Genomic DNA, 26943 nt, shown 5'->3' with positions numbered 1-26943 from the left:
GCCTGGTTGGCTAAGTTGCTACACAGCTATAGCTAACGAACAAGATGCCTAGCTAGCAGCAGAGTCAGTCAGTCACACAGTTCATGGGAAAGGGGTCCAGAGAGAGATGGAACTCCGATTCTGACTGGGGTCATAAGGTCATCTTGGGGCATATTTTTGGTCATAACCCCCCAAGGTGGTTTATTTAATACTTTACATTTTTCATAAACAAATCTAAATCATGTTTTGTGTTTCTGCATGAAAATGGGTCATTTTGACCCAAACCAAAAATATCTAATTCTGCCTAGAGTAATTTGATATTTAAGACTTTTATTTGCATCTAGGTTTCTCTGGAGACATAATCATTATCCATACCCCAGAGGGTGGAGGAGGGCCTGTATCAGGGATTCTGACCAGATATAAAGAACATCTGCAAAGATATACACTCCAAATCTGGACCATCAGAACCACACGATTTGTACTGACAGAACCACTAATAACCTGTAAATACGTCCCCTCAACCCATCCTCACTCTCATAAAGTCTGCTTGGGAACTGAGTGGGGACACAGTGCAGAATAAGTTCCCATGTGAGGAGGACCTATTGGAGAGATGTTGTCAACTAGACAAATGACCCTTGACCTTGTACCTTTGAGCTGTGTGCTGGCTGGCTGGACTTTTTACCCACAGTCACCACTGCCTGTGTGTCATTTCAGTTTGGAGCTGGAGGGAAGCTTGAGTGGAAGAGGTCCAGAGTAGAGATGTCCATCTCAACTCAGCTGGGCTTGTTGTTGTGGAAGAACTTTACCTACAGGAGAAGGCAAACGGTAAGCAGAACATCTTTAAATCAGATTGTGTGAATTGGTGAAATAGGAATTGGGACTTTTTCCCGTGGCTTTGTTTGATAGGACAATTTAAAAGAGGATGTACAATTATGTTCTTCTGTTATAATGTTTACAGTGTATTTCAAACAAATGTATTTACTTTATTATTGTCATATACCAGGTCTACAGTTTTTAAATTCTTTCTTTGTAGCAAATCATACTTTACACAATAGTTCAATAGCTGTTTAGTTTCAAAGAGGGGTCATGTCCTGTTCTCCTATTATAAGAGTAAGAACAGCACTGTGATAGGCCCAATACATCACTGGGGGCGATCTCCCTGTCCTCCAGGACATCTACACCAGCCGGTGTCTGAGGAAGGACCGAAAGATTGTCAAGGACTCAAGTCATCCGAGCCACGAACTGTTCGCTCTGTTACTGTCTGGCAAGCGCTATCAGAGTATCGGGTCCCGGCCCAAAAGGCTTCGAGACAGCTTCTACCACCAGGCCATCAGACTGCTGAAAAGCTTATGCTAGCCATCTCCCTGGACAGACCTGCACCTTAGAGACTATTTGCACCGGATAAATTATTTGCACTGACAACCCACACATCCAACCCTAACACACAAACACCCATAAACACACACACACGCACAAACACACACACAAACACCCATAAACACACACACACACAGAGAACTCATATACACACACTCACACACACAGTCAACGCTGCTGTTCCAATATATACCATTGATTCCACTACCCACTTTATATTTGTAAATCCAGTCCATTATTACTGTGCATACTACCTCTTCTATTACCTGTTATTTTTGACTTGACTCCTTTCATTGTTGTTATTGATTAATGTTCTGCATTGTTGAGGGAACTAACACAAGCATTTCACTGTACCTTTTATACCTGCTGTAAACTGTATGTGAAGAATACATTTGATTTGATTTTTACAATAACTATTGTAAGCAATTCCCTTAACTGGAGGGAGATTTTACGGTGTATTCGATGCGAGACGTAGGCTCCTTTATTCAAGTAGTCAAAAAACAAAGTTTTACTGGAAAGTAATATGCTACATGCCCAAAGGGACAGAGCTTTATCTTAGCAGTGTTAGCTTTAATTGCTACTACAGCTTTGTCTCCCACCTGTGCAAGAACCCTGCATTTTGAATGGCTTTACGTGTGCTGGAGTAGCATCTCTCTCCGTCTCCTAATCCAATCAGCATGCACCCGATAACCCTTGAACAGAGATGACTTCACTGTTGCTGGATGTGGGTGTGCAACATTGGCTATTTTGAAGTGGGGGTTGGTTGTATTGATCACTTTGCGTCTATTAGGAATGCAGTCCTAATAGACGCTGTCTTATGACAGCTACATCATGCCTGCGTATAGCGTTGATGCAGACCTATTATATGGTGTAGTGAGGGAGCCATTTTGAATGGCAGCTTTTAAGCGCTCCAGACTATTAGCAGACAAGCTAGGCTTATGGTTATAAATGGGGAGGGGGGGGGGGGGGGGGGGGGTAGTAATGGTTACCATGGGCCACGCTCCTTATAAAAAAATGCTAACTGGCCTTCTTCTCTTGTTTTCTTCTCTAGCTCCAACTGCTGATTGAGATAGTATGGCCCCTGTTGATCTTCTTCATTTTGATATCAGTGAGACTGAACTACCCTCCATACGAACAACATGAATGTAAGTATGATGCACCCCCCTCGTCATTGTTTACGCACAGACACTTCTCCACAAGACACTCAACTGAATTCCCCACCCCACACCCCAAATGGCTGTTCAACCACTCCTGTTGTGGCCACGGAGGCATTTGTATTTGGAATCTGTGGAAGAACTATGTTGTCGCATGTATACATATTGTACACTGCCAAAGATACAAGCCATTGATGCTACAGTATACAAGCTAGCAATACCATGCACTAGTATGCTACAATGCCATGTACAGTCATTTATTCTGAAACTGCTACGTGCTGGCCACTCGAGTAAACCCACTATGGAGGAAAAAAAAGACATACATTTTCACAGTCCAACAGCAGCCTAATCGTGTTGAACTGTTTATGATAGGTCCTTATTGGGTGTGTATGCTGGTTGTTTTATGCGTTAACTGTTATATGGGGAATATTCTGTCCTGCTAATCAATTTTCTGGTATGGGATGGCAGATATACCCCTGTTAATGGGTTTTTATCTAAAGACTGACAGAAGATTTCTTCCCACTGGGCATGTATCCCTTTACTTCTCCTGCATGAAGCCTCCGATACGAACATCACAATAGATCCAATACTAATCACTGGAGCTTTTTTTTGTCAAAACAAAATGTCTCTTTGATTAGTCAAAACTGTACAAATATAAGTTTGATTGTTTTCTGTTTGATTTGACAGTTCGTTTGTGAGGTGGCTCAGATTGCCTGTGGACATATCAGTGACTTTATGGGGGGGGGGGGGGGGTTAGAGTTTACGATGCCTTTATTACTGCTCTAATCTCATTATCAAGGTTCTATATGTGAAAGCTGATAAAAGTCGCAAGGCCCTCGGAGACTATCTTTGGCACGGGTATGGGAAAAGCTTATATAATGGAAATGCACTTGCTGAACCAAAGCCTGTTTTCCCCGGAATGATACGCTAGAGAATTCTTCAGTTAATTATATCACTGGGGTCAGTTCACAGAACAGGATCAATGAAGCTGCCGGTTACCTTCTCTTTGCTAAAGCAACTATTGTTTCTTTGTATGGGACTTGCATTCTTATTGATCCTACTTTGTGTAATAGCCTACAAACCTGCTTCAGGATACAGTTGTGTAGGACAAAGCATTCGTATAGCTACTAATAACTGTTATAACTGTTATATCAATGGGGTGAACGCATCTCCTGAGAAATCTTTGTCTACGTCAGAATATCCGCTTTCTTTCATTCCCGGAAGCCTGCGCTTTGTCCATCTGCCAGAAAGCAGAAGCATTAGGGGTGAATTGCTTTCAGTTCTTCCTAAAGTCTTGGTTAGGCACCAGGCACAGGGATACTTTTGGTGTGAGTCATACAGCACGTGGGTCTGGGCATGTTGTAACTTCTCCTACACCCCATAGGAAAGACATGGTCTTCCTTGCACAGGGCTAACCTATTGGTTTTGGGGATGGATATTAACCATGAAAAAAATGTGACCGTGCAATAAGACTCCAAATACCCATTGCTCTTTTTGAAGATTTCAAAGCATTTGAGTTGAATATGGTGCTAGTTTGGAAGATTTCAAATGATTTCAGATTAATGTGGTGCTAGTTTGAAAACTGCCTAGCTAAATTGCATTTAGGATTCACATTTATCACCCACTAGTTCATTAATTCATAATCGTTATAGGCCGTCGATGACGATCACTCTGAAAGGCAATATGGCTGCCCTGAATCAGCTAAGCAATTGGCTATGTGGGGTTATCTCTTATCTCTGCTTTTCTTAGTAATGGGCCAGTTGGCAGGCCTCAGGTTTACTGATAGCGCGCCTACTTTTTTAACTCATCACACAAATAAAGGCAAGCCTCTCGGGGAGGGAGGGATGGCACCTTAGGAGGGGACAAAGGTTGTACATTGTACTTAGGCAATCACTCCCTCACATTGATAAGGCCTGTAGCTACAGTGAAGCCTTCAAGATGGGACAAGACGTGGTTACGCTGATGCTAGCTTATCCGCCACCAGCCCGATAAGTTAATCTGAGAACACACATCAGTTAGGTGTCTTTTGCGTAGACAAAAATAGAATTTTGAAACTCTGTAGGTGATGTTCAAAGACCACCTCAAGTAGTTCCGTCGGGTTGATATAGAGGCCATTTAAGTGTCTCAGTATCAGATCCAACGTGACTAGAACTACCCTGTGTTCTCTGCAGTCCATTCTCTGTAGATAGTGTATTGATAGACTAAATATGTCAAAAACGTCCCCCAAAAAGTGTTTTGCTATACAACCAGAGATGTGGTTTTGAATGTGCTGTATAAATGATTGAAGTTCAAGCACCACAATTTGTGTCTTATGACGACTATACAGTGACGTTACTGATGGTATCTCTCCCGGTGTCTCGCTCAGGTCATTTCCCCAACAAGGCCATGCCCTCGGCGGGCACCCTGCCCTGGATCCAAGGCATCATCTGCAACGCCAACAACCCCTGCTTCCGCAACCCTACTCCTGGAGAGTCCCCCGGGGTCGTGGGCAACTTCAACGAGTCCATGTGAGTCCCACCCCAAGCTGCATCTCTGTATCTGATTTGTTTTTTAAAATTAAAAACATGAATACACTTTATTTTATAATTCATCCGCTTCATTGGATTAATAACATCATTGTTTCCAAATAAAGAAAATGGTCACTTTAATGTTTCCTGTAAATATCCTGTTTATAACTTGAATTGAACTGATTCAATTTTATTCTGTGTTAATCTGTGGATGTCTGCAGAATCTCTCGTCTGTTCTCCGATGCCAAGAAGATCCTGCTGTACAGTCAGAATGACCGGAATCTGGATGGCTTTAAAGGCCTCATCCAAGCCCTGAAGACACTACAGGCCAACACCAAAGGTAAGAGTCACCTCTATATAAACCATTGTTCACTGTACACATTTACTACATTCACAAGAAACACCAGGGGCCTATTCATTTGAGCGGAATGTTCATGAACTCAAAGCCTAGAATAGACAGTATTTTCACGGAAGCTGAATCAAGACTCATTCCAGGTCTACATAGTACATCTCTGTCTGCCCTGAACTTTACTCCCCGTTGGGCGGGCCCCGGAGAGTTACTGTACGCCCACGTCTGGGCAGAAAAAAGAGGGTTTATACTAATTCCCTTACGCTGTGCTGACTCACAGCGGGACTCCCCCATCCCCTTTTGTCCTGTTCCAACCTGCCTTCTGGATTCTCCTCCTGTGCCTGTGAATGGCTGTGGATGGATAGTTATAATTGTAAAACTGATTTAATATTATACCACTTAAATTTCACACCCAGATTTCTTCTATAATGACATTTTATTTATGAGCACTTAGACAATGCTGTGTTTAGAGTGACAGTGGTGGCGATATGTGAGATGGTTTGAGGCAGTAGATGGATGAAAGCCGGCAGAGCCTCTCCCAACTGACAGGTCGTGGCAGGCCATTGGGAAAAGGCAAAAGGGGGATACCTAGTCAGTTGTCCAACTGAATGTATTCAACTGAAATGTGTCTTCCGCATTTAACCCAACCCCTCTGAATCAGAGAGGTGCGGGGGGCTTGCCTTAATCGACATCCACGTCTTCGGCGCCCAGGGAACTTTGGGTCAACTGCTTTGCTCGGGCAGATTTTTACCTCGTCAGCTCGGGGATTCGATCCAGCAAACTTCCGGTACTGGCCCAACGCTCGAACCACTAGGCTGCCTGCCGCATGGCTTGAAGGTATTCTCATATGCCATTCAAGATAGGACAGATTTTACGTACTTCCATACTTACTGTGTGCTGGGTTAATGGTGTGTTTCGCATTAGACACAATAAGACTGTGCTACCTTAGTCAGGTGACCTTATATTACATTAGCTTGGGTAATGGACTTTATAAAAGGATAAGCCTTTCATTGGAGTAGTATATCAACATACCGATAATATTTACATTTCAAGGCAAATACAGCACCACTGTAATGAATTAGGTATTTGCCATGCCTGTGTATCCACTTTGGCTGATGGTAGAAAATGTCTGCAGAAGTATAATAGGTGTACGCTGAGTCCTGGGTAATTAGGTATACGCTGAGTCCTGGGTAATTAGGTATATGCCGAGTCCTGGATAGTTAGGTATACGCTGAGTCCTGGATAGTTAGGTATATACACGTTAAGCCTCGAAGTGTAGGTGCCGCACTCCTAAAACACTCAAATGAGCACAACAGATGTTAAAAACATACTCCAGCTATTTTTGAGCTTTTACTTTTGAAAAACAATATCCCATGTAGTGCCTTGCGAAAGTATTCGGCCCCCTTGAACTTTGCGACCTTTTGCCACATTTCAGGCTTCAAACATAAAGATATAAAACTGTATTTTTTTGTGAAGAATCAACAACAAGTGGGACACAATCATGAAGTGGAACGACATTTATTGGATATTTCAAACTTTTTTAACAAATCAAAAACTGAAAAATTGGGCGTGCAAAATTATTCAGACCCTTTACTTTCAGTGCAGCAAACTCTCTCCAGAAGTTCAGTGAGGATCTCTGAATGATCCAATGTTGACCTAAATGACTAATGATGATAAATACAATCCACCTGTGTGTAATCAAGTCTCCGTATAAATGCACCTGCACTGTGATAGTCTCAGAGGTCCGTTAAAAGCGCAGAGAGCATCATGAAGAACAAGGAACACACCAGGCAGGTCCGAGATACTGTTGTGAAGAAGTTTAAAGCCGGATTTGGATACAAAAAGATTTCCCAAGCTTTAAACATCCCAAGGAGCACTGTGCAAGCGATAATATTGATTGTTGTCCTATGGACAGAGTCTCCCACCTCAGCTGTAGATCTCTGCAGTTCATCCAGAGTGATCATGGGCCTCTTGGCTGCATCTCTGATCAGTCTTCTCCTTGTATGAGCTGAAAGTTTAGAGGGACGGCCAGGTCTTGGTAGATTTGCAGTGGTCTGATACTCCTTCCATTTCAATATTATCGCTTGCACAGTGCTCCTTGGGATGTTTAAAGCTTGGGAAATCTTCTTCACAACAGTATCTCGGACCTGCCTGGTGTGTTCCTAAAAGAGACCAAAAGAGGAAATGCCCACCCCCCTAGTTGTGCCATGTCATGAGGACACCTGGACCACCTATTGAGATGTGCCTTTTGTTAAGTAAATCATGTGATATATGAGCTGAAAAGTAGACTGGAGTAGGACTTTAAGAAGGTAATCCAGTGATATCTGATTTGAGCCTTTGCGAGTGGCAATAAAGATGAACGGTTATGTTAGGTCTTTCTCTTATGACATGGCTTTCATGATGGTGGCCACCTGTTTTAAAACACTCCCATTCATTTATTTGATTTTGCTAATCAGTTTGTGCTTCAGTCCGTCCTATTTACTAGTCTAAGCATGATATTGATAAACCAAGCCAGTGTAGTTTGATGGGGCTGGGGGATATTTTAAATGTGACTCATACCAACATGGCTTGGTTTATTGCTATGTTATGTGGAAGTATGAACAGTGATGATGTAACATCCCTTCAGTATTGGTTGTTGATAACGTTCAGGCTCCTGAGTTCACAGTGCATGGACTATATGCCAATTAAGCACTTTTGCACAGCCACGGGTCTGATCAAGATACTCCTGATAATCCACGTTGATGATATCCGTTAATCAGTCCTTTCTGAAAACCTGTCTGATGAGGCCAGGGGGGTTCTTAGAATCTAGTTGTTAGTTTGTACAGTAAACATTTCAGCTTCTTTGTGCGACTGGGGTCAAGTGGTTAGAATGGAGGATAGATAGTTGAACAGTTTTAACAGAGATCTGAAGCTGAATAAGCAAATTCCACAATAAATCTGATGTCAGCAAGTGTTTGCATGACCAAAGTGGACTCTTTGAAAGGTTCTGCCAGGTATTGTGTGTTTCCCTCTTTTTATGCTACTGGTTGTCATTGAGTTTGTGAACAGAGCTTTGACCGGACTGTGCTCTCCACAAAGCCCTCACTACCACAGCTTTCACATGGACAAAAGAATCAGATATTTTTCCATGTCGTGTTTTTTTACATTTGATCTGAATATCATTTATTTTTGGCAGTGACGTCTTACTTTTTGGGTTCACTGTGGACCCATGGCTTAGTTGATTGAATTTGGCACTGTAAATGGTATTTATAATGGAGCCATCTATCTAAAAGAGTAGATAGTTAGGTCTCAATTTCTCAAAACAATGCTTTTGTGAGTTTGCATAATCTTGCATTGACTTTTGAAATTGCTTTGGATCCAGTGTATTTCAGGAAGTCTGATCTTTTTGGTGTTCTCAGAGCACACATTTTACAGCTTGATTCTGTAGAAAATATCTAGATTGATTAGTCTCACAATTAACAAAAGGAGCATGAATAAGACCTAGGGCCACCAATGTTTTGTCAGGCCGTCATGTAAAAACCAAGCCAATGGCTTACTTCCAGAGACAAAACAGGAATTCACAAAGCCGGTCAATACACTGAAGGATTTGTCAAAGTGGATTTGCTGAAAGGTGTCCTTGGGAGGCGTGGTGGATTCTTAATGTACTGTAACCAGTGGACAAATATTGATTAAATTGTCTGTCACTAAATTCTAACGCATGTTCATGGTTCATTGGCGTAAAATTTGTTGCTAATTTGTAACTCCTTTTGACAATCGTTTCTAATGATTTACAGGGGTTCTAGACAGTAAAACAAAATGGAGTCTGTCAGCTTTTGCAAAGGCTCCAGATTTTCTGAGACCCAATTTGACCCCCACCCCCTCACCTCGTCTGTCTTCAAACGGGTCGTCTAGCTAATGTTCCAGGAATCTGCCACCTACTGTCCTTTTGTCCCCCTAACCCCCCACTGCTACCAGTACTAGTGACTGGACTCACTTCCAGCTTTTGTTCTTTGAAAGGGCCCAGGAGTTGAGGGAAGTAGCCAATGAGAGAGGGGGAAGGGGCAGTTAGCAGACAATTTGCAGACAGTTTGTGTATGATCCAGTGTTTTTCAGTGTGAATATGCTAGCGGAACGTTACTTTGGGGCAATTCCATGGTAACGGAGTAACGCTGAGACTCTAAAATGTATAAATGTATATCAAACACAAGCCATGGATTTAAAAGTTTAACAAACCATACAACTCTATGCACAAGGACAACTTTGAACAATTTACACAGAATATGTTGCGTTGTATGGTTTGTTAAGCTTTGAAAATGTTTTTTGTTTGGCACACATTTGAAAGTGAAAAACCGGAGTCTCAGCGTAATTCGGTGACCGTGGAATTACCCTGTGGCTGAAGGTGTGAAGTGTGTCACTTCCTTCTCCACAGGTCTATGTCAACGGTTGATTATTTTAGATAACATAATGATGGAAATGGTGTATTCTGGCACTTCTTTCCAACCTCTGATATAGACCCAACCTTTTCTGGGATGTTTTATTCATTTCCAAACATTCTTTTGAACTTTAAAAGACAACAAAAAAACGTATCCAAATAATCCTAAACTCCTGCGCCAAGTGTTTGAGTTGGTCACCTGAGTAACTAGCAAGCAAGCACATGCTCCATGACAACATTTAATGAGGTTGAAAGCTAACGCAGTACCCACGATTATGGAAAATAGTATGCTTTGTCAGAAGGAACAACCAACATTTGCTAAATAAGTCTACTAAAATAAGACAATTCCGTACACACATCTAGTAATGTCAGGGTATAGGAGAGAGCTGGTTTGAACAAGTTGTTGTGTTTGTTTCCCACAGGATTCAAGCTCAAGGATTTCCTCCACAACAATGAGACCCTGTCCACTTTCCTCCTGCGAAACGCTTCCTTCTCCGAACACGCCGTGCGCCAGATCATTGAGGCCGACGTGAACTTGGAAAAGGTAAGAGGAAAAATACCACCTTCCCAAAGTTCTATGGCACATACATTTGAGTCATTTAGCAGATGCTCTTATTCAGATCAATTTACAGGAGCAATTAGGGCTAGGTACCTTGCTCAACAGATTTTTCACCTATTTGGCTCTGGGATTTGAACCAGCATCCTTTTGGCTACCTGCCACCCCATGAGGAATATTATGAGGCATATTACTAGGATCAGTTCACCACATCCTGGACACCATGAAAAGCAGTGTAGTAGTTCTTCAACATGCCCATGGCCCATTATTTCCCTCCTAGCCTCAGAGCAGATCAGGTCCCATGTTGTCCGTTATTTCCCTCATAGCCTCCCAGCAGATTAGGTCCCATGTTGTCCATTATTTCCCTCTTAGCCCCTCAGCAGATCAGGTCCCATGTTTATATATGTTAACAACAAGCAATGGGAAGATATCAGAACAGGGAAGTTGGGGAATAATAACATATTGTACGGGATACATTTGTACTGTAGTGAAGCCGTCTCTAGAGCAATGCAAGGTCTCTTTCATAATCATGTGAAACGTCAATTGCTATGGAAATTCTATGATGGTGATGATGCGACTATGGGATCACAATTATCATTCTGAATATTAAGGCGATACTCACTTCATGTTACACACATAGACACTCAACCATACAACTTGTCTGGGTTATTATTTATTTGGACATCACACATTATAGTATTACTCTTATCCAGACATCATACACACTCACTAAATCACATCCATTATCACACACATCAACCTACTCAGATTTACTACACACATAATATCTTGACTACATTTTCTAACATCTGTGGCATTGGCGTACAGGCAAACAGGCAAGGGAATAAAACAAATATTGCTAGAACCTGTTTCTTGAATTCTAAACATCAGACATTTGAAATCTCTAATTTTGACTGTCATAATACCTCTTATGGCAGTAACTTTATAGGCACTAATTATGGTCAATTTAGACTGAGAATAGTATATAGATGGGTATAGCCAGTTATAATTGTAATGGTTTAGCAGATTATAAAAAAAGATCAGTCTTTACGTGGCTAAAAGAGAAGGAATATAACATATACTATTTACAGGAAACTCACTCTATATCCTTAGATGAAGTTGCTTGGAAAAAGGAATGGGGTAGTGAAATAATTTTCTGTCATGGACAAAAGAACTCAAAAGGTGTGGGGCGGCAGGGTAGCCTAGTGGTTAGAGCGTTGGACTAGTAACCGGAAGGCCGCAAGTTCAAATCCCCGAGCTGACATGGTACAAATCTGGCGTTCTGCCCCTGAACAGGCAGTTTACCCACTGTTCCTAGGCCGGGTAGCCTAGTGGTTAGAGCGTTGGACTAGTAACCGGAAGGCCGCAAGTTCAAATCCCCGAGCTGACATGGTACAAATCTGGCGTTCTGCCCCTGAACAGGCAGTTTACTAGGCCGTCAGTGAAAATAAGAATTTGTTCTTAACTGACTTGTGTCCATAATATTTGTGATTTCCTTAATTAAGGGCAGTTTGTACAGGGCACAGTTTGTAGAGTGATTTCCTTTACGGTCCAATGAGGTACGTGTCTCCCATCATAATGATTTGATCGTTTGTTGCCTGTAATTTAAATCATCCTATGATCATCCTGATTTGGACCATATGTTTTTCATCCACAAAAGGAAATCACTCTACAAACTGTGCCCTTAATTAAGGAAATCACAAATATTATGGACACATTAGAAATAGTGGATATTTGGAGAATCTTGTTTCTCATGGTCTGAGAGTCCTTTTGGCAAACTCCAAGCGGGCTGTCATGTGCCTTTTAACTGAGAAGTGGCTTCCATTTGGCCGCTCTACCATAAAGGCGTGATAGGTGGAGTGCTACAGAGATGGTTGTCCTTCTGGAAGGTTCTCCCATATCCACAGAGGAACTCTGGAGCTCTGTCAGGGTGACCATCGGGTTCTTGGTCACCTCCCTTCTCCCCCGATTGCTCTGTTTGGCCAGGCGTCCAGCTCTAGGAAGAGTCTTGGTGGTTCTTCCATTTAAGAATGATGGAGGCCACTGTGTTCATGGGGATGTTCAATTCTGAAGAAATGTTTTGGTACCCAGATCTGTGCCTCAACACAATCCTGTCTCGGAGCTCTACAGAAAATTCCTTTGATCTCATGGCTTGGTTTTTGCTCTGACATGCACTGTCAACTTTGGAACCTTATTTATATAGACAGGTGTGTGCCTTTCCAAATCATGTCCAATCAATTGAATTTACCACAGGTGGACTCCTATCAAGTTGTAGAAACATCTCCAGGATGATAAATGGAAACAGGATGCACCTGAGCTAATTTCGAGTCTCATAGCAAAGGGTCTGAATACTTATGTAAATAAGGTATCTGTTTTTTATTTTTAATACATTTCTAAAAACCTCTTTTTGATGAGAATTTTTTATGGAATATCTACATAGGCGTACAGAGGCCCATTATCAGCAACCATCAGTCCTGTGTTCCAATGGCACATTGTGTTAGCTAATCCAAGTTTATCATTTTTAAAGGCTAATTGATCATTAAAAAACCTTTTTCAATTATGTTAGCACAGCTGAAAACTATTGTGCTTATTAAAGAAGCAATAAAACTGGCCTTTAAATTAGTTGAGTATCTGGAGCATCAGCATTTGTGGGTTTGATTACAGGCTCAAAATGGCCAGAAACAAAGAACTTTCTTCTGAAACTCGTCAGTCTATTCGTCAGTCAGTACTAGCGAAATGCATAGCACTCAGAATTTAAAAGGTTTTACCAGTATTGTTCATCCTGATCAGAGGTTTTTTACATGGATGTTACATTGGCGATAATATACGACAACTATTAGAAATAATAGAACAACATGAAACATCTAAAAAGCCAGGCCTGGTATTTATAGCGTGAACTGTCCTTTGATAAAGTAAGATTGGATTTTATTAATTTTTTCCTGGATTTTTTTTACATGTCGGTAATTCTCTTTTAAAATGGGTAAAAGTAATATATAGCAACCCCATGTGTAAAATAGTAAATAGCGGCACAATCACAGAGTTTTGAATTGTCAAGAGGCATTAAACAAGTGTGTCCGCTGTCACCATGTCTACTCGTTATGAAATGCTAGCTATTAATGTGATGAAGCAGGGATACCCCTCTGGACTAGTAATGTAACCTGGAGAATGTTCAATACTAGACGTTCTTCTCCACTCTGAAGAAATACTGGGTCATTGCTACATTACACACTGACCTTTCTCCATCTCCAGGTGCTGGTCAAAGGCTTCGGTGTCCACCTGAGGGACTTGTGCAGCAGCAACGGCACCAGAGTAGAGGACTTTGTGACCATCACAGACAGCAAGGTGTCCAGTCTGGTCCAGAAGATGCTCTGCGTGTCCCCAGGCTCCTGGCTCAACCAGGCAGAAAGCCACTTCCTCCACAACCTGGACTTCCTCAAACCCATACGGGTGAGAACAAATGGGCACTAGGCGCATTATTGTTTTTCTCCATTAAAGACCAAACCCAGGTGACTTAATCACTGACATGCACAGTGTCGAGAAACAAAGTGTAGGGGGGAAAGCAGAAGATCAGAAAGAAAGTGATAAGTGTAGATGGAGGCATGTTGTTGCTTGTCCCTGTCGACATACCTCTGGTAGCCTGGTGAAATGTTTCAAAACTAACTGCCATCAAAGATAGGATTTTGGCCCCTCAATCTTAAAATGGTAGTCATTTATTAGTATCACTTCTCTCTGAATCATAGTTTTATAAAGGTCACTTCCAATTCCACACCTTAGCACCAGTGTCAGGGAATTCTATCATTAACATCCTTGCAATATGGTCATTTTGCCCAGAGATTAGATCATGAATTGAATTCAAAAAGGCAGAAATTGCACGTCAACGGCATATTTTGTAACGTTTATAGATGGAAAACAAGGTTCCTAGAAACCAGACAGAGAAGTTAGTGTGATTTCTATCTATAAAAGTGCTGCTGATTGTATCACCTTGTCAGTCAGGTACAGTTTGACTGCCCACAATGATAAACATTAAGGAGTCAAGAACAACATGTTCTTCTCTGACCCCTGTCCCCATTCTGACATGCCACCAAGGGTCAGTTTCCTTATTCTGATGATAGTTTTATACAAGAAACAGGGTGTTTGTGTCCCTCTTTTGGTTCTTCTTTTTGTAGCCTTTAGGGAACAAGACATGTTAAACAAGACCTTAGGGCATATAGGGTGCTATTAAATTGAAATCGAAACATTGTTTTTATTGTCTCACTCTGGAAAGTTGTAGTGAAATGTGTTGTTTTACAGGGTCCAGCCATAGTAGTTTGGCGCCCCTGGAGCAAATTAGGGTTAAGTGCCTTGCTCAAGGGCACATTGACAGATTTTTCACCTTGCCGGCTTGGGTATTGAAACCAGCAACCAGTAATTGACTGTTAATTAACATAAACACGTTTAGCATCTCCTTGCTTCCACGCATAGCCGATAAGCCACTGATGCAGACCTTTGAAACATCTACATTATAAGAAGTTTAATACATATATTTAATATAGGCTACATTATCACAATAAATCCATTGTTTATTTTAGACAGGTCTAAAACAATATATATGATGAAAATGTAGTCTATTTCAGAAGAACAGAGTAGCATATTCTGAATTGTTCTTATGTTAGGCCTTGATCTGGCTATGCTGTATGGCTGTGGGCTACACTAGTTAATTTAGCAGACAAGATTTGCTCGTGGCATTATTTAATTAAATTTTATAATATGAAGTATACAATTGAACATAACTGAATAAAATAGAAAGGATATTTTCCCCAAACGGTCCTCCTATATGCTTAATTTAGAGTTATTTATGTAACTTTAGTTGTGAAACAAACGTTAGACTAAATGTTTTGAGGATACATTTTTAATATGCAAGCATAGGCAGCTAAGATTTTCCTAAAGTAAACTGAATTAAATTAACACAATTATATAGCCTAATTAGCCTACTGCTGTCTCTACAGAAATAAATACAATTATACAAAATAGGCTACTAAAGCATGATTTGGCCAGAAGATCATGTAGCTTTTAAATTGTGGAAAGGCACATTTTGGGCAGATTATTGTTGAGTTGCGACTTCTGTGGAAGGTAGAGAGGTCAAGCCAGGCATATCGCAAATATTTCAAAATACAAACGCAGGAATACATAGTTTGGAAAGCAAATGGTTATTGTTGTAAATAGAAGACGATGAAAAGACGAATCTTTCGTTTAGTTATCAAAAATCTCTGCCTAATCGAATGAACAACAGTATAGCCTATCTGATTGGCAATATCCTAACTGCGCATATTCACTATTTAGGCCTACAGTATCTGCAAATGTGAAGATGCATGGAATGCTTTATTATGAAAGTGCATTTTTATGGTGACAATTTGCTTCCCCAAGCTTGAAACTGCAGGCACCTCCTATGTCTGCCAGGTTCTAAAGCAGATTCATGTGCTTCAGAATTTAGCAGTAAACATAGCAGCACAAGAAAGCTGGGATCCTCTTTTAAACAGTGGCCAGTCGACTCTGTTTTCACATACGATTGCACAATGACTGGGCTCCTAAGAACACATGTTTCACAAAGGCTCTGTAGGTTATGTGCTCTAACCGTGCTCTAACCGTGTTCCCAGGGTTCTCGGACTGTGGGCTAACCTTTTGGAGTTATTTGGCCACTTCAATTGTGATACAAACATTAATATAACGTAAAGATCTACTATGACTATGATTTTTTTTAAAGACGCAAAAAAAGTATGTTTCTTACCTTTCTGCACACGCTGGGCATCATTCACAATTGTTAATATATCGTTCACAAGGGATAATATTGTCACTCATCAGACTATTCTTAATTTAATGTTGTCTTTACATATACTAAATAATATATGTGTGGAATTAGTTTTGATTTAGAATGGATCATTATCATGCACCTTTCGGAAAAGGGGTTTCTTTCTTGCCAGGTAGGCTACTCCTGTTGTAAAGCAAAGCAATGTGGTTAATATTAGGAAAGCTGATAAATAAATATAGTAGGCCTAGCCTATAGAAATCTGATGGGATCCTCTTTTTAATAAAGGCTATCAGAACTCAGTTTTCTCAAGCAATTTCATAGCCTATAGAAATGTTGCGCAACATGAGCTCATAGGCCCTCATGAAGTGTTTGATGTGATTTTCGATTGCATTTACATTGATGTCAGAGTGATTCGCGGGACAATAGATCACTGAGTACCAGGCCATTAGCGACTGGCAGTTTGCAAGTTTGGTAGGCTACTAATGACCATCAGCAGCATCAGAGCCCAGTTTTGGAGAAGCCTAGTTACCGTGACTAAATGATCATCTGGAATTTGACTGCAGTCACCACGTGACAGCTAGTGTGGCGGTAATACGGTCGAAGAAACAGCCCTAATCACAACTGACTTCTCCAAGGCCTTTGACAAAATCGACCACACCATCCCCATTGAACGCCTAATCCAACTGGGTGTCAGACCTGCCCTCACAGCATGGCTCTGCAGTTTTATGCCCATCCGCAAACAACAGGTACACTTCCAAGACAGCCTCTCAGACTGGTAGGAGCCAACGGGATCTCCTCTGGGTCCTCTCATCTTCCTTCCGGTCATAGACAGTGCAGCCCTGGATGTCGACAGCAGGTGGAAATATGTTGACAATATATCTGGTCAACACGTGGACAATAGGAAACATCAGCACACCACAACAGCCCTGAACAACGTGGACACGTGGGTTCATGCAAGCAAAATGTTACTGAACCCTGCCAAGTGCACGGTGACCTTCACAAGAAATCCACCTGTCCCATGCTCTCTCCGGATCGAGGGTCAGGATTTCAAAATGTGTGATGGTGTGAAGATTTTAGAGGTAAAGTTACAGAAGGACTTACAATGGGGTGAGCAGGTTGTTACTATGGTAACCAAGAGCAACAGAAAATGTTGTATCCTCCAACCTCTTTAAAAGGTTCCATGTGCCACAGGATGACCTGGTGAGCATTTACACTGGCTACACATGCCACACCCTGGAGTATGCTGCTTCTACTTGGCACAGCTCACTGACCCAGGCTTATCCTGATGACCTGGAGATTATTCAGAAAAGAGCGTGCCGCACCATCTTAGGAGGATACTCCAGTTATACTGAGGCACTTCAGACCCTGTCCTTACCCCGGTATCATGAAAGACTGCACTGACCTCGCTGCCAGCCTCCTAAAATGTCAATTCAGAGACTGGCTACCCCACTGACCGAATCGTAGTGACAGGCAGGAACACCCACAGTCAAAACAAACCAAAGTCTAACTAATGGGTCACCAATCCCTAACTGAATGGGTCACTAATAAATAAAGGTTAAAAAATATATATATATTTTTAAATGTAATATTTCTGCTCATTGCAAATTAAAAATGCTTTAAAACTGCAGGACATTATTGATTAAAAAAAGTTTACTCTTATGTTATTGTTGTTACTTTCACCCGTTTAATATTATTGTATAGATATCAAATTTTATTTGTCACATGCGCCGAATACAACAGGTGTAGGTAGACCTTACTGTGAAATGCTTACTTACAAGTCCTTAACCAACAATGCAGTTTTAAGAAAAACAAGAGTTTTCAGTCTGTATTTACTGTAATAATTCAAAGTTGAAAACAACAGTCACTGTTCTTCTTTTCTATGTGTGTGTGAATTGACACTTCTTCCCTCCACAGAAAGATGTGAGGACTGACCCTGAAGCCGTCCAGCAGGTGGCCAAGGCTACAGACAAACTCCTGGAGAGCCTGGGCTCCCTGGCCTTGGAGGTAGACAATCACTGTCATCACTGCAGTTTATTACATGATGAAAACTATAAGGTTTTCTGTTGTCCCCCCTCCCCCATTATGATTGGCCAGTACATTTCTTGTTTATAACCATGTTTCTTTTTATCACTGTCTTAACGAACACTCCTGCCTAAGATCAACAGTTTGCTGTTGGCTGGACCACAGACAGAAAAGGCCCTTAGATGTACACTGAGCGAACAAAACATTAGGAACACCTGCTTTCTAAGCTATGATTCCTTATTGATGTCACTTGTTAAATCCGCTTCAATCAGTATAGATGAAGGGGAGGAGACAGGTTGGAGAAGGATTTTTAAGCCTTGAGACAATTGAGATATGGATTTTGTATGTGTGCCGCTCAGAGGGCGAATGGGCAAGACACACCTTTTAAGTGCCTTCGAATGGAGTATGGTATTAGTTGCCAGATGTACCGGTTTGTGTCAAGAACTGCAATGCTGCTGGGTTTTTCACTCAGTTTCCTGTGTGTATCAAGAATGGGGTGCAACTCAAAATTAGGAAGGTGTTCCTAAAGTTTTGTACACTCAGTGTACAGCAGTTTTTTTCTCCCCATCATTACAAAATGGCCACCACATATTTCTCACCCCACCCCAACCTTTCATCTAGTCTTATTTGAAGTTTCACAGCATACAGGAGGAGAGGTTGGCTTAAAAACAGCACGTGGCATTGTGCTGTCCCCCTCAACTCCCTGCAGTATTTTGTTTGTTGCCTGATAACCTGACCCAATTTGTTTGGATTGCTAATACATGTAGCTAGAAAGTCAATTGGAGAGGCAGTTGGTCCCTAGACGTTTGAGCAACAGCTTAATGTCGAGGACAACTGTTGGCCAATGTTCTAATGTGATGATAATCACAGTTTCCTCCTGTGAAAGATATGAGAACAGAAGAGGATGGAGGCATTCACCTCTTTCAATGAAGTCAAGTACTGTAGGCCTGACACATATGTTGAGGATATCTCTTATATTGCGAATATCTCTTCTCGTTGTGTTCTTGCTATTTTCTTGCTTTGTCAGTTATACTGTCCTCCACAGCAATAGAAAACGGCCTTATAAGTAACTTGGCAGTAACTGTATTGGTATCAAGTGTCTCTGAGCCTAGATTTCCTCAGGAGATAGATAACTGGGAACAGCTGAACAAAGAGAGAAGGGTTTCTAAACAAGTTAGCGGGCAAGTCAGCATTTACGCAAAGGAAAGTTAACTTTAGCTGACGAGGTGAATGCATGCCCCTATGACAACAAACAGGAGGCTATAAGACTGGTCGATGGCGGGCCTGACTACCCAAGTGTTGTGTCTGTGTTTTCTCAACCAGTCAGTGCTCTGTTGATTACTCTGCTTACAACAATAAGGATAACCCCCTATAAGTATACATAGATTCTTATGTCCGCAAACACATGGTATGTTGCAGCTGCATACCCATGTAATAAACATTTCGCTACACCCGTGATAACATCTGCAAAATATGTGTACGTGACCAATAAAATTAGATTTGAGCTATGTAGAACTTCTATGTAGTGTTTATGAAGGAGTTACTAAAACAACCCCAGCGCTTCATAGACACACTTTGTTGTTTGTTGTTGCCCTCTAACCCCAACAATGTATCTGAAGATGTCAAGAAACTCTAAGTCACTAAATATTACTTGGTTTGGCACATTACCTTGAAGTTATGTAGTGGTATGGCCACTCGACCCCAACCAACGCCCTAGAAACAACTCAGGGGTCCAGAGCTCCTGTTGTGTGGTTATGACTTATTGTGTGAGAGTTCAGTGTGTACAGCTGTTTCCCCCATGTCTCTCTCTCTCACACACACACACACACACACACACTCTGTTCCAGGTGCGCCACCTGGGCTTGATTGGAACCATGTGACTGCCTTCTTGCTGTCGTGGCTGGGCTGAGTCAGGTCCGTCTATATGGAGAGGAGGGAAGGAGAGGAGATGGGAGGGCCTGACTGGCATGTATGTAACCACATTGTCAAATAGGCTCTGGGAGAGTCAACAGTCGGGACCACGTCTCCTCCTCCTCCCCAGTGATGAATGACCGAGAGTAACCTTTTCCCTTTGGCACTTATTTTCTTCTCACTCCTAACTTTCTTTGTTTTCCTATGCTGGGTGAGGAAACCAGCGTTGGAGGGCGAAGAAAAAGAAGGATAGAAATAGATAGTGAGAGAGAAGAGGTCAAACATAGAATGGCAATTCTGCCACAAAAGGTCTAGCTTTTCTGTGTAGACATAACAGGATACATTAGTTAGCACTGTATTGTGTGAATGTTGTTACAAGGCGTTGTGCATTACAAGGCATTAGGACAGTTAGCACACACGCTTTACAGGCTTCTTGTGAGGTCTGTTGTTGTGTTTTTAATGCTCAGAGGCTGCTCCTTGTCTGCTCCTAGTCTACTCTGAGTCTCACCTTTTTATAATTCGGTATGAAGATACATTTTTGACCAGAAATGCAAGGTAGCAAAATCAGGTTGTTGTAAAAATGTGCTGGTCAGCCAAGGAACCATTATTACCAACCCCATTATTTTTATTTCTACTTTGCACATTCTTCCACTGCAAATCTACCATTCCAGTGTTTTACTTGCTATATTGTATTTACTTTGCCACCATGGCCTTTTTTTTGCCTTTACCTCCCTTATCTCACCTCATTTGCTCACATCGTATTTAGACTTGTTTCTACTGTATTATTGATTGTATGTTTGTTTTCCTGTGTTGTTGTATGTGTCGAACTGCTTTGCTTTATCTTGGCCAGGTCGCAATTGTAAATGAGAACTTGTTCTCAACTTGCCTACCTGGTTAAATAAAGGCGAAATAAATAAAAAACCAAGGTAGTAAAATACCATAATAGCGTTAAAAATAAATTATAATAATAACGAACAATAAGGCATTAACACACAAAACTGTGGTTTTAGGATGGCTGTGCTGAGGTACTAGGTATAAGGCGAAGACTAACACACAGTCATTACAACACATTTACAAGTTGCCTTATATGTATCCATCTCACCATGTCAACAAGCTGGTCTTGAATCACAATGAATTGCTCCAAGTCCAGGTCACATTCCCATTTGCATCCTAAAAGATGACCCCCTGACCCCATTTGCTAACATCACACTCATTTGTGTCCCAAATAGCTGGCCAGCATGAAGAGTTGGAGAGACCTGCGTAACGAGATCATCTTCCTCACGGAGAACGCCACATCCTCCCCCAGCCACATGTACCAGGCTGTGTCGCGCATCGTCTGTGGCCATCCCGAGGGTGGCGGACTAAAGATCAAGTCCCTCAACTGGTACGAGGACAACAACTACAAGGCTCTGTTCGGCAACCACAACACAACCAACGGAGAGGAGCCCGTCTCTGCCTACGACAACACATCCAGTAAGCAACTTCTCCTTTATGTTAATGTATTTCAGTGGTATTCAAACATTTTTTTAGCGGGGAACCAATTTCTTTGCTAGTTGTGACATTCTTGTCTGGACCTGACGTCATTGTTCCTTCTGTGACCCCCCTCCAGCTCCATACTGTAACGCTATGATGAGGAACATGGAGTCCAGCCCCGTGTCCAGGATGATCTGGCAGGCCCTGAAGCCTCTGCTCATGGGCAAGATCCTGTACACCCCCGACACCCCAGCTACACAGAAGATCATCCACGAGGTGTGTATCAGTTATACTATACCTCTTAGTTACAGTACATCGCTGGTCCCAGTAGTAGTTTTAGCAGAACACCAACAGTCCCAATCTTGCCCTCTCCTTCAGGTGAACAGAACATTCCAGGAGCTGGGGGTCCTCAGAGAGCTGGGGGGCATGTGGGAGGAAATTAAGCCCAAGGTCTGGACCTTCATGGAGAGCAGTGAACACATGGACCTAGTAAGGGTATGTCTGACTAATCTGTTGTCTCTACTACAGCCAACATCACTTATGTTAGCCTTGTAGAGCACCATTGTAGAATACCTTATACAATATTTTCTTTTCAGTTTTGAAATGCTTTTGGCTTATAGAATGGCATCTGTAATAATAACCCAGAGACAACACCCAGGACATGACACAGTAACACAGCAAATAGCAATACAACAAAATACATGATGGGAAGCAGCCCTTTCAGATGGTCAACACTGGCATCTTGTGGAGAGATGCGGGACGGTACCACAAATACAACTCAGAGTCACTCTCCTGCTCTTCCTTCCTCTCTCCCAGACCCTATTGAAGAACAATGGCACTGGCAGCTTCTTCACCTCCCAACTGGCGGGCTCAGAGTGGACTGTGGAGGACATCTCCAACTTCCTGACCAAACATTCGCAGGACACGCATCCCCACGGTACCGCCTTCACCTGGAGGGAAGTCTTCAACGAGACGGACCAGGCCATCATGAGCATATCCCGCTTCATGGAGGTCTCGCTCTCTTTCATTGTCTCTCTTTGTGTCGCTCACGCACACAGTCACTTGGCCCCTTTCTTAGCCTCAGTTAAATTTTGTTCTCTTTCTGGTGAAGTCCTTCTGCAATACATACCAATTACATAATTGCGGGCGTTAAAACAACAAGTGAAACACATCAAGGTGCTTTGGGCCTGAGAGTTTTCATTCCAGTCATTGCCCTCTCTTTGTGGAAACAGTAGTCAATTGCAGCCATTTTACTTTGCCCCAACCTCTTCCACTGTATAATGGGAAATGGCAAAGAAAAACACAGCTGGACCAAGTTAGCCAGGAACCTGATGAACATTCCATTTAAAGCCTCCCCACCCCCACTTCCAGCATGTGAATAGATCTGCTAGTCCTGGCCAAGACCAGATGAGGATAGGCCTTTAACAAATGCGTTTTGTTTGTTTACAGTGTGTAAACCTGGATAAGATGGAGCCCGTGGCCAATGAGGAAAGGATGGTCAACAAATCCATGGCGCTCCTGGACGATAGGAAGTTCTGGGCGGGGATTGTGTTTCCAGATATTGAGGCCAACAGCTCTGAACTGCCGGCCAACGTCAACTACAAGATCCGCATGGACATCGATAACGTGGAGCGCACCAACAAGATCAAAGACGGGTATGTTGATTCAAAGCGCCCCAATCTATCTACTAGATGTATTGGACAGTGTTTTATGCCTGTGTCATTGGGGTCATTTTGAACACTCACTTTATTTTTTTGTGAAAGGGGATCACTTTCAGCTTTTTGGTCAAATTTGAATTTGTTGTGAACCTTGCTCCTTGGGAGGGAATGAATTTGTAAGAGGTTTACAGGAAGGGGGGTTTATGCGTTGCTTTTTTTCTCTCTTAACAGATATTGGGACCCTGGTCCTCGTGCTGACCCATTTGAGGACCTGCGCTACATCTGGGGTGGCTTCTCTTACCTCCAGGACATCATCGAGCATAGCATCATCACAGCAGTAACTGGCGTCAAGGAGAAGACGGGAGTCTACATCCAACAGATGCCCTACCCCTGCTACGTGGATGACATGTGAGTCACACCGAGCAGGATTTGACCTTATTCACCTGGGATCTGTGTTGAGTGGCTAACTGCAAGGCTTTAAAATGGCTTCCATTTCCTCCTTTGACCTATGACCTCTGTCCTCCAGCTTCCTGCGGGTGATGAGTCGCTCCATGCCCCTCTTCATGACCCTGGCCTGGATGTACTCTGTGGCCATCATCATCAAGAGCGTGGTGTACGAGAAGGAGGCAAGGCTCAAGGAGACCATGAGGATCATGGGATTGGACAACGGCATCCTGTGGTTCAGCTGGTTCATCAGCAGCCTCATCCCCCTGCTAATTTCTGCTGGCCTGCTGGTTGTGCTGCTCAAGGTATTGCACTGTATCCCATGATTTAGGATGGCAATGATCCTTTTTCGCATCACAATATTTCAGTGATATCAGTATTTCAGTGATATTGGTATTTCAGTGATATTGGTATTTCAGTGATATCAGTATTTCAGTGATATTGGTATCGAGACAATAACTTGTCTTAATATTTTATGTTGATGTGAGAGTGTTTTTTGGGGTTTTCTGATGTTAATTGACTTCCTCTCTATTTACCAATGAGAATCCTCCCTCTCTCTCCTCTAATCAGATGGGGAACCTGCTGCCCTACAGTGACCCCGGCGTCATCTTCCTGTTCCTGGGTTCCTTCGCCGTGGTAACCATCATGCAGTGCTTCCTCATCAGCACAATGTTTGCCCGTGCCAACTTGGCGGCGGCATGCGGGGGCATCATCTACTTCACCCTCTACCTGCCCTACGTCCTCTGTGTGGCCTGGCAGGACTATGTGGGCTTTGGGGCCAAAATAGTCGCTGTGAGTCATGCTTTTATATGTACTAGACATTTTGAGATGATGTTGGTTGTCCACATGTGACATTTTATAAGAGGAGCCACTTTCATTAAGTTATTAAGTGTAGTGCCACTACAAACAGGGCAGCTTTTTCTTTGAAATGTGTTTGTAATGTAACTCTTTTGTCACATCATTGTTTTTTCTGCTGCTGGTTACCTCCTCAGGCTCATCATCTTATTGGCATTGTTGTTGTATATGATACACTATATGTACAAAAGTATGTGGACACCCCTTCAAATGAGTAGATTCGGCTATTTCAGCCACTCCCGTTGCTGACAGGTGTATAAAATTCGAGCACACAGCCATGCAATCTCCATAGACAAACATTGGCAGTAGAATGGCCTTACTGAAGAGCTCAGTCACTTTCAATGTGGCACAGTTTGTCACATTTCTGCCCTGCTTGAGCTGCCCGGTCAACTGTAAGTGCTGTTATTGTGAAGTGGAAATGTCTAAGAGCATCAATGGCTCAACCGCGAAATGTTAGGCCATACAAGCTCACAGAATGGGACTGTGAAAATCATCTGTACTCTGTCGCAACATTCACCACGAGTTCCAAACTGCCTCTGGAAGCAACGTCAGCACGAGAACAGTTCATCGAGAGCTTCATGAAATGGGTTTCCATGGCCGAGCAGGCGCACACAAGCCTAAGATCACCATGTGCAATGCCAAGTGGTGTAAAGCTTGCCGCCACTGGACACTGGAGCGGTGAAAACGTGTTCTCTGGAGTAATGAATCACGCTTCACCATCTGGCAATCCGATGGGCGAATCTGGGTTTGGTAGATGCCATGAGAACGCTACCTGCCCCAATGTACAGTGCCAACTGTAAAGTTTGGTGGATGAGGAATAATGGTCTGGGGCTATTTTTCATGATTCGGGCTAGGCCCCTTAGTTCCAGTGAACAAAAATCTTAATGCTTCAGCATACAATGATATTCTAGATGATTCTGTGCTTCCACCTTTGTGGCAACAGTTTGGGGAAGGCCCTTTCTTGTTTCACTATGACAATGCCCCTGTGCACAAAGCGAGGTCCATACAGAAATGGTTTGTTGAGATCGGTGTGGAAGAACTTGACTGGCCTGCACAGAGCCCTGACCTCAACCCCATCGAACGCCTTTGGGATGAATTGGAACGACGACTGTGAACCAGGCCTAATCACCCAACATCAGAGCCCGACCTCACTAATGCTTTTCTGGCTGAATGGAAGCAAGTCCCCGCAGCAATGTTCCGACATCTAGTGGAAGGCCTTCCCAGAAGAGTGAAGGCTGTTATAGCAGCAAAGGAGGGGCCAACTCCATATTAATGCCCATGATTGTGGAATGAGATATTTGACAAGCAGGTGTCCACATACTTTTGGTCATGTAGTGTATTAACATCTCTCCTTCTCTACAGAGCCTGCTGTCCCCAGTGGCCTTTGGCTTTGGCTGTGAGTACTTTGCCCTGTTCGAAGAGCAGGGCATTGGCATCCAGTGGAACAACCTGTTCAATAGCCCCATGGAGGAGGACGACTTCAGCCTGACCACCGCCATCATCATGATGTACTTCGACTCCTTCCTCTACATGGTGATGACCTGGTACATCGAGTCTGTCTTCCCTGGTAGGTGTCCATGAGCTGAACTATTCCACTGTAATGGATCTGTTTGGGTACCATTTTGTTAGGCTTATGTTGAAGCCACTTGCATTGTATTGTATTGTTTAGTTATTTGCATTGTCTGAATGTATGTGTTTTTTGTGTTCTCCTTCAGGTCAGTATGGTATTCCCAGGCCCTGGTACTTCCTCTTCTCCAAGTCCTACTGGTTTGGAGAAGGGGACAACAGGAAGACTGACTTCAGTCAGAACAAGAGAAGGAGCTGTGAAGGTAAGACCCTGATTTAACTCCGATGCAGAACAACTGATTATCCACATGGTGGGCGAATTCATTTGAGCAGTTGTGTGTTTATTCAAGCAAAAGAAAATGTGATGGTCATTGTACCCCATTTGAATTACATTATGTTGTGTTGTGTCTTCAGCTGTCTGTATAGAGGAAGAGCCAGCCCACCTGAAAACTGGTGTCTTCATAGAGAACCTAGTCAAGGTGTACCGGCACGGGAAGAAGCTGGCTGTGGATGGGCTGACTCTGGGCTTCTACGAAGGACAGATCACCTCTTTCTTGGGCCACAACGGAGCAGGGAAAACCACCACTATGTAAGTGCAATGACATACAACTGGTGCCATCTGTGAACAATAGCCCATACAAATTTAGTTGAAAGTTACATTTATACATTTTAAAAGGAGTTCATCTAGTATTGACATCTTTGTATTTGTCAGGTCGATTCTAACGGGACTGTTTCCACCTACCTCTGGCACTGCTTACATCATGGGAAAAGACATCCGATCGGAGCTGAGTGCTATTCGACAGAGTCTGGGCGTTTGTCCACAGCACAACGTTCTCTTCAGCATGTAAGTGTTCCCAGTCCATCATATTAGCAACCAGTTTTAACAGAAAGTTAAT

General features: G+C 42.6%; 1 protein-coding gene across 1 annotated transcript in view; it reads left to right on the top strand.

The window, feature by feature from the left end:
* Positions 1 to 26943, top strand: part of abca1b (ATP-binding cassette, sub-family A (ABC1), member 1B) — a 38942-nt gene that overhangs the window by 3717 nt on the left and 8282 nt on the right. Inside the window, exons 2-20 of the mRNA XM_036943019.1 lie at positions 694 to 804; positions 2408 to 2501; positions 4876 to 5017; positions 5239 to 5357; positions 10200 to 10321; positions 13583 to 13780; positions 18033 to 18122; positions 21281 to 21524; positions 21661 to 21800; positions 21903 to 22019; positions 22341 to 22535; positions 22974 to 23179; positions 23414 to 23590; positions 23709 to 23931; positions 24197 to 24418; positions 25844 to 26048; positions 26197 to 26310; positions 26462 to 26636; positions 26760 to 26891. Of these exons, the coding sequence (XP_036798914.1) occupies positions 739 to 804; positions 2408 to 2501; positions 4876 to 5017; positions 5239 to 5357; positions 10200 to 10321; positions 13583 to 13780; positions 18033 to 18122; positions 21281 to 21524; positions 21661 to 21800; positions 21903 to 22019; positions 22341 to 22535; positions 22974 to 23179; positions 23414 to 23590; positions 23709 to 23931; positions 24197 to 24418; positions 25844 to 26048; positions 26197 to 26310; positions 26462 to 26636; positions 26760 to 26891 (2981 nt within the window). The 5' untranslated portion in view covers positions 694 to 738. The remainder of the gene's footprint in view (positions 1 to 693; positions 805 to 2407; positions 2502 to 4875; positions 5018 to 5238; positions 5358 to 10199; positions 10322 to 13582; positions 13781 to 18032; positions 18123 to 21280; positions 21525 to 21660; positions 21801 to 21902; positions 22020 to 22340; positions 22536 to 22973; positions 23180 to 23413; positions 23591 to 23708; positions 23932 to 24196; positions 24419 to 25843; positions 26049 to 26196; positions 26311 to 26461; positions 26637 to 26759; positions 26892 to 26943) is intronic.

This window comes from Oncorhynchus mykiss, chromosome 14 (assembly GCF_013265735.2).
Source record: "Oncorhynchus mykiss isolate Arlee chromosome 14, USDA_OmykA_1.1, whole genome shotgun sequence".
Classification (NCBI taxonomy): domain Eukaryota; kingdom Metazoa; phylum Chordata; class Actinopteri; order Salmoniformes; family Salmonidae; genus Oncorhynchus; species Oncorhynchus mykiss.
This window is presented reverse-complemented; position numbering and strand designations above follow the sequence as displayed.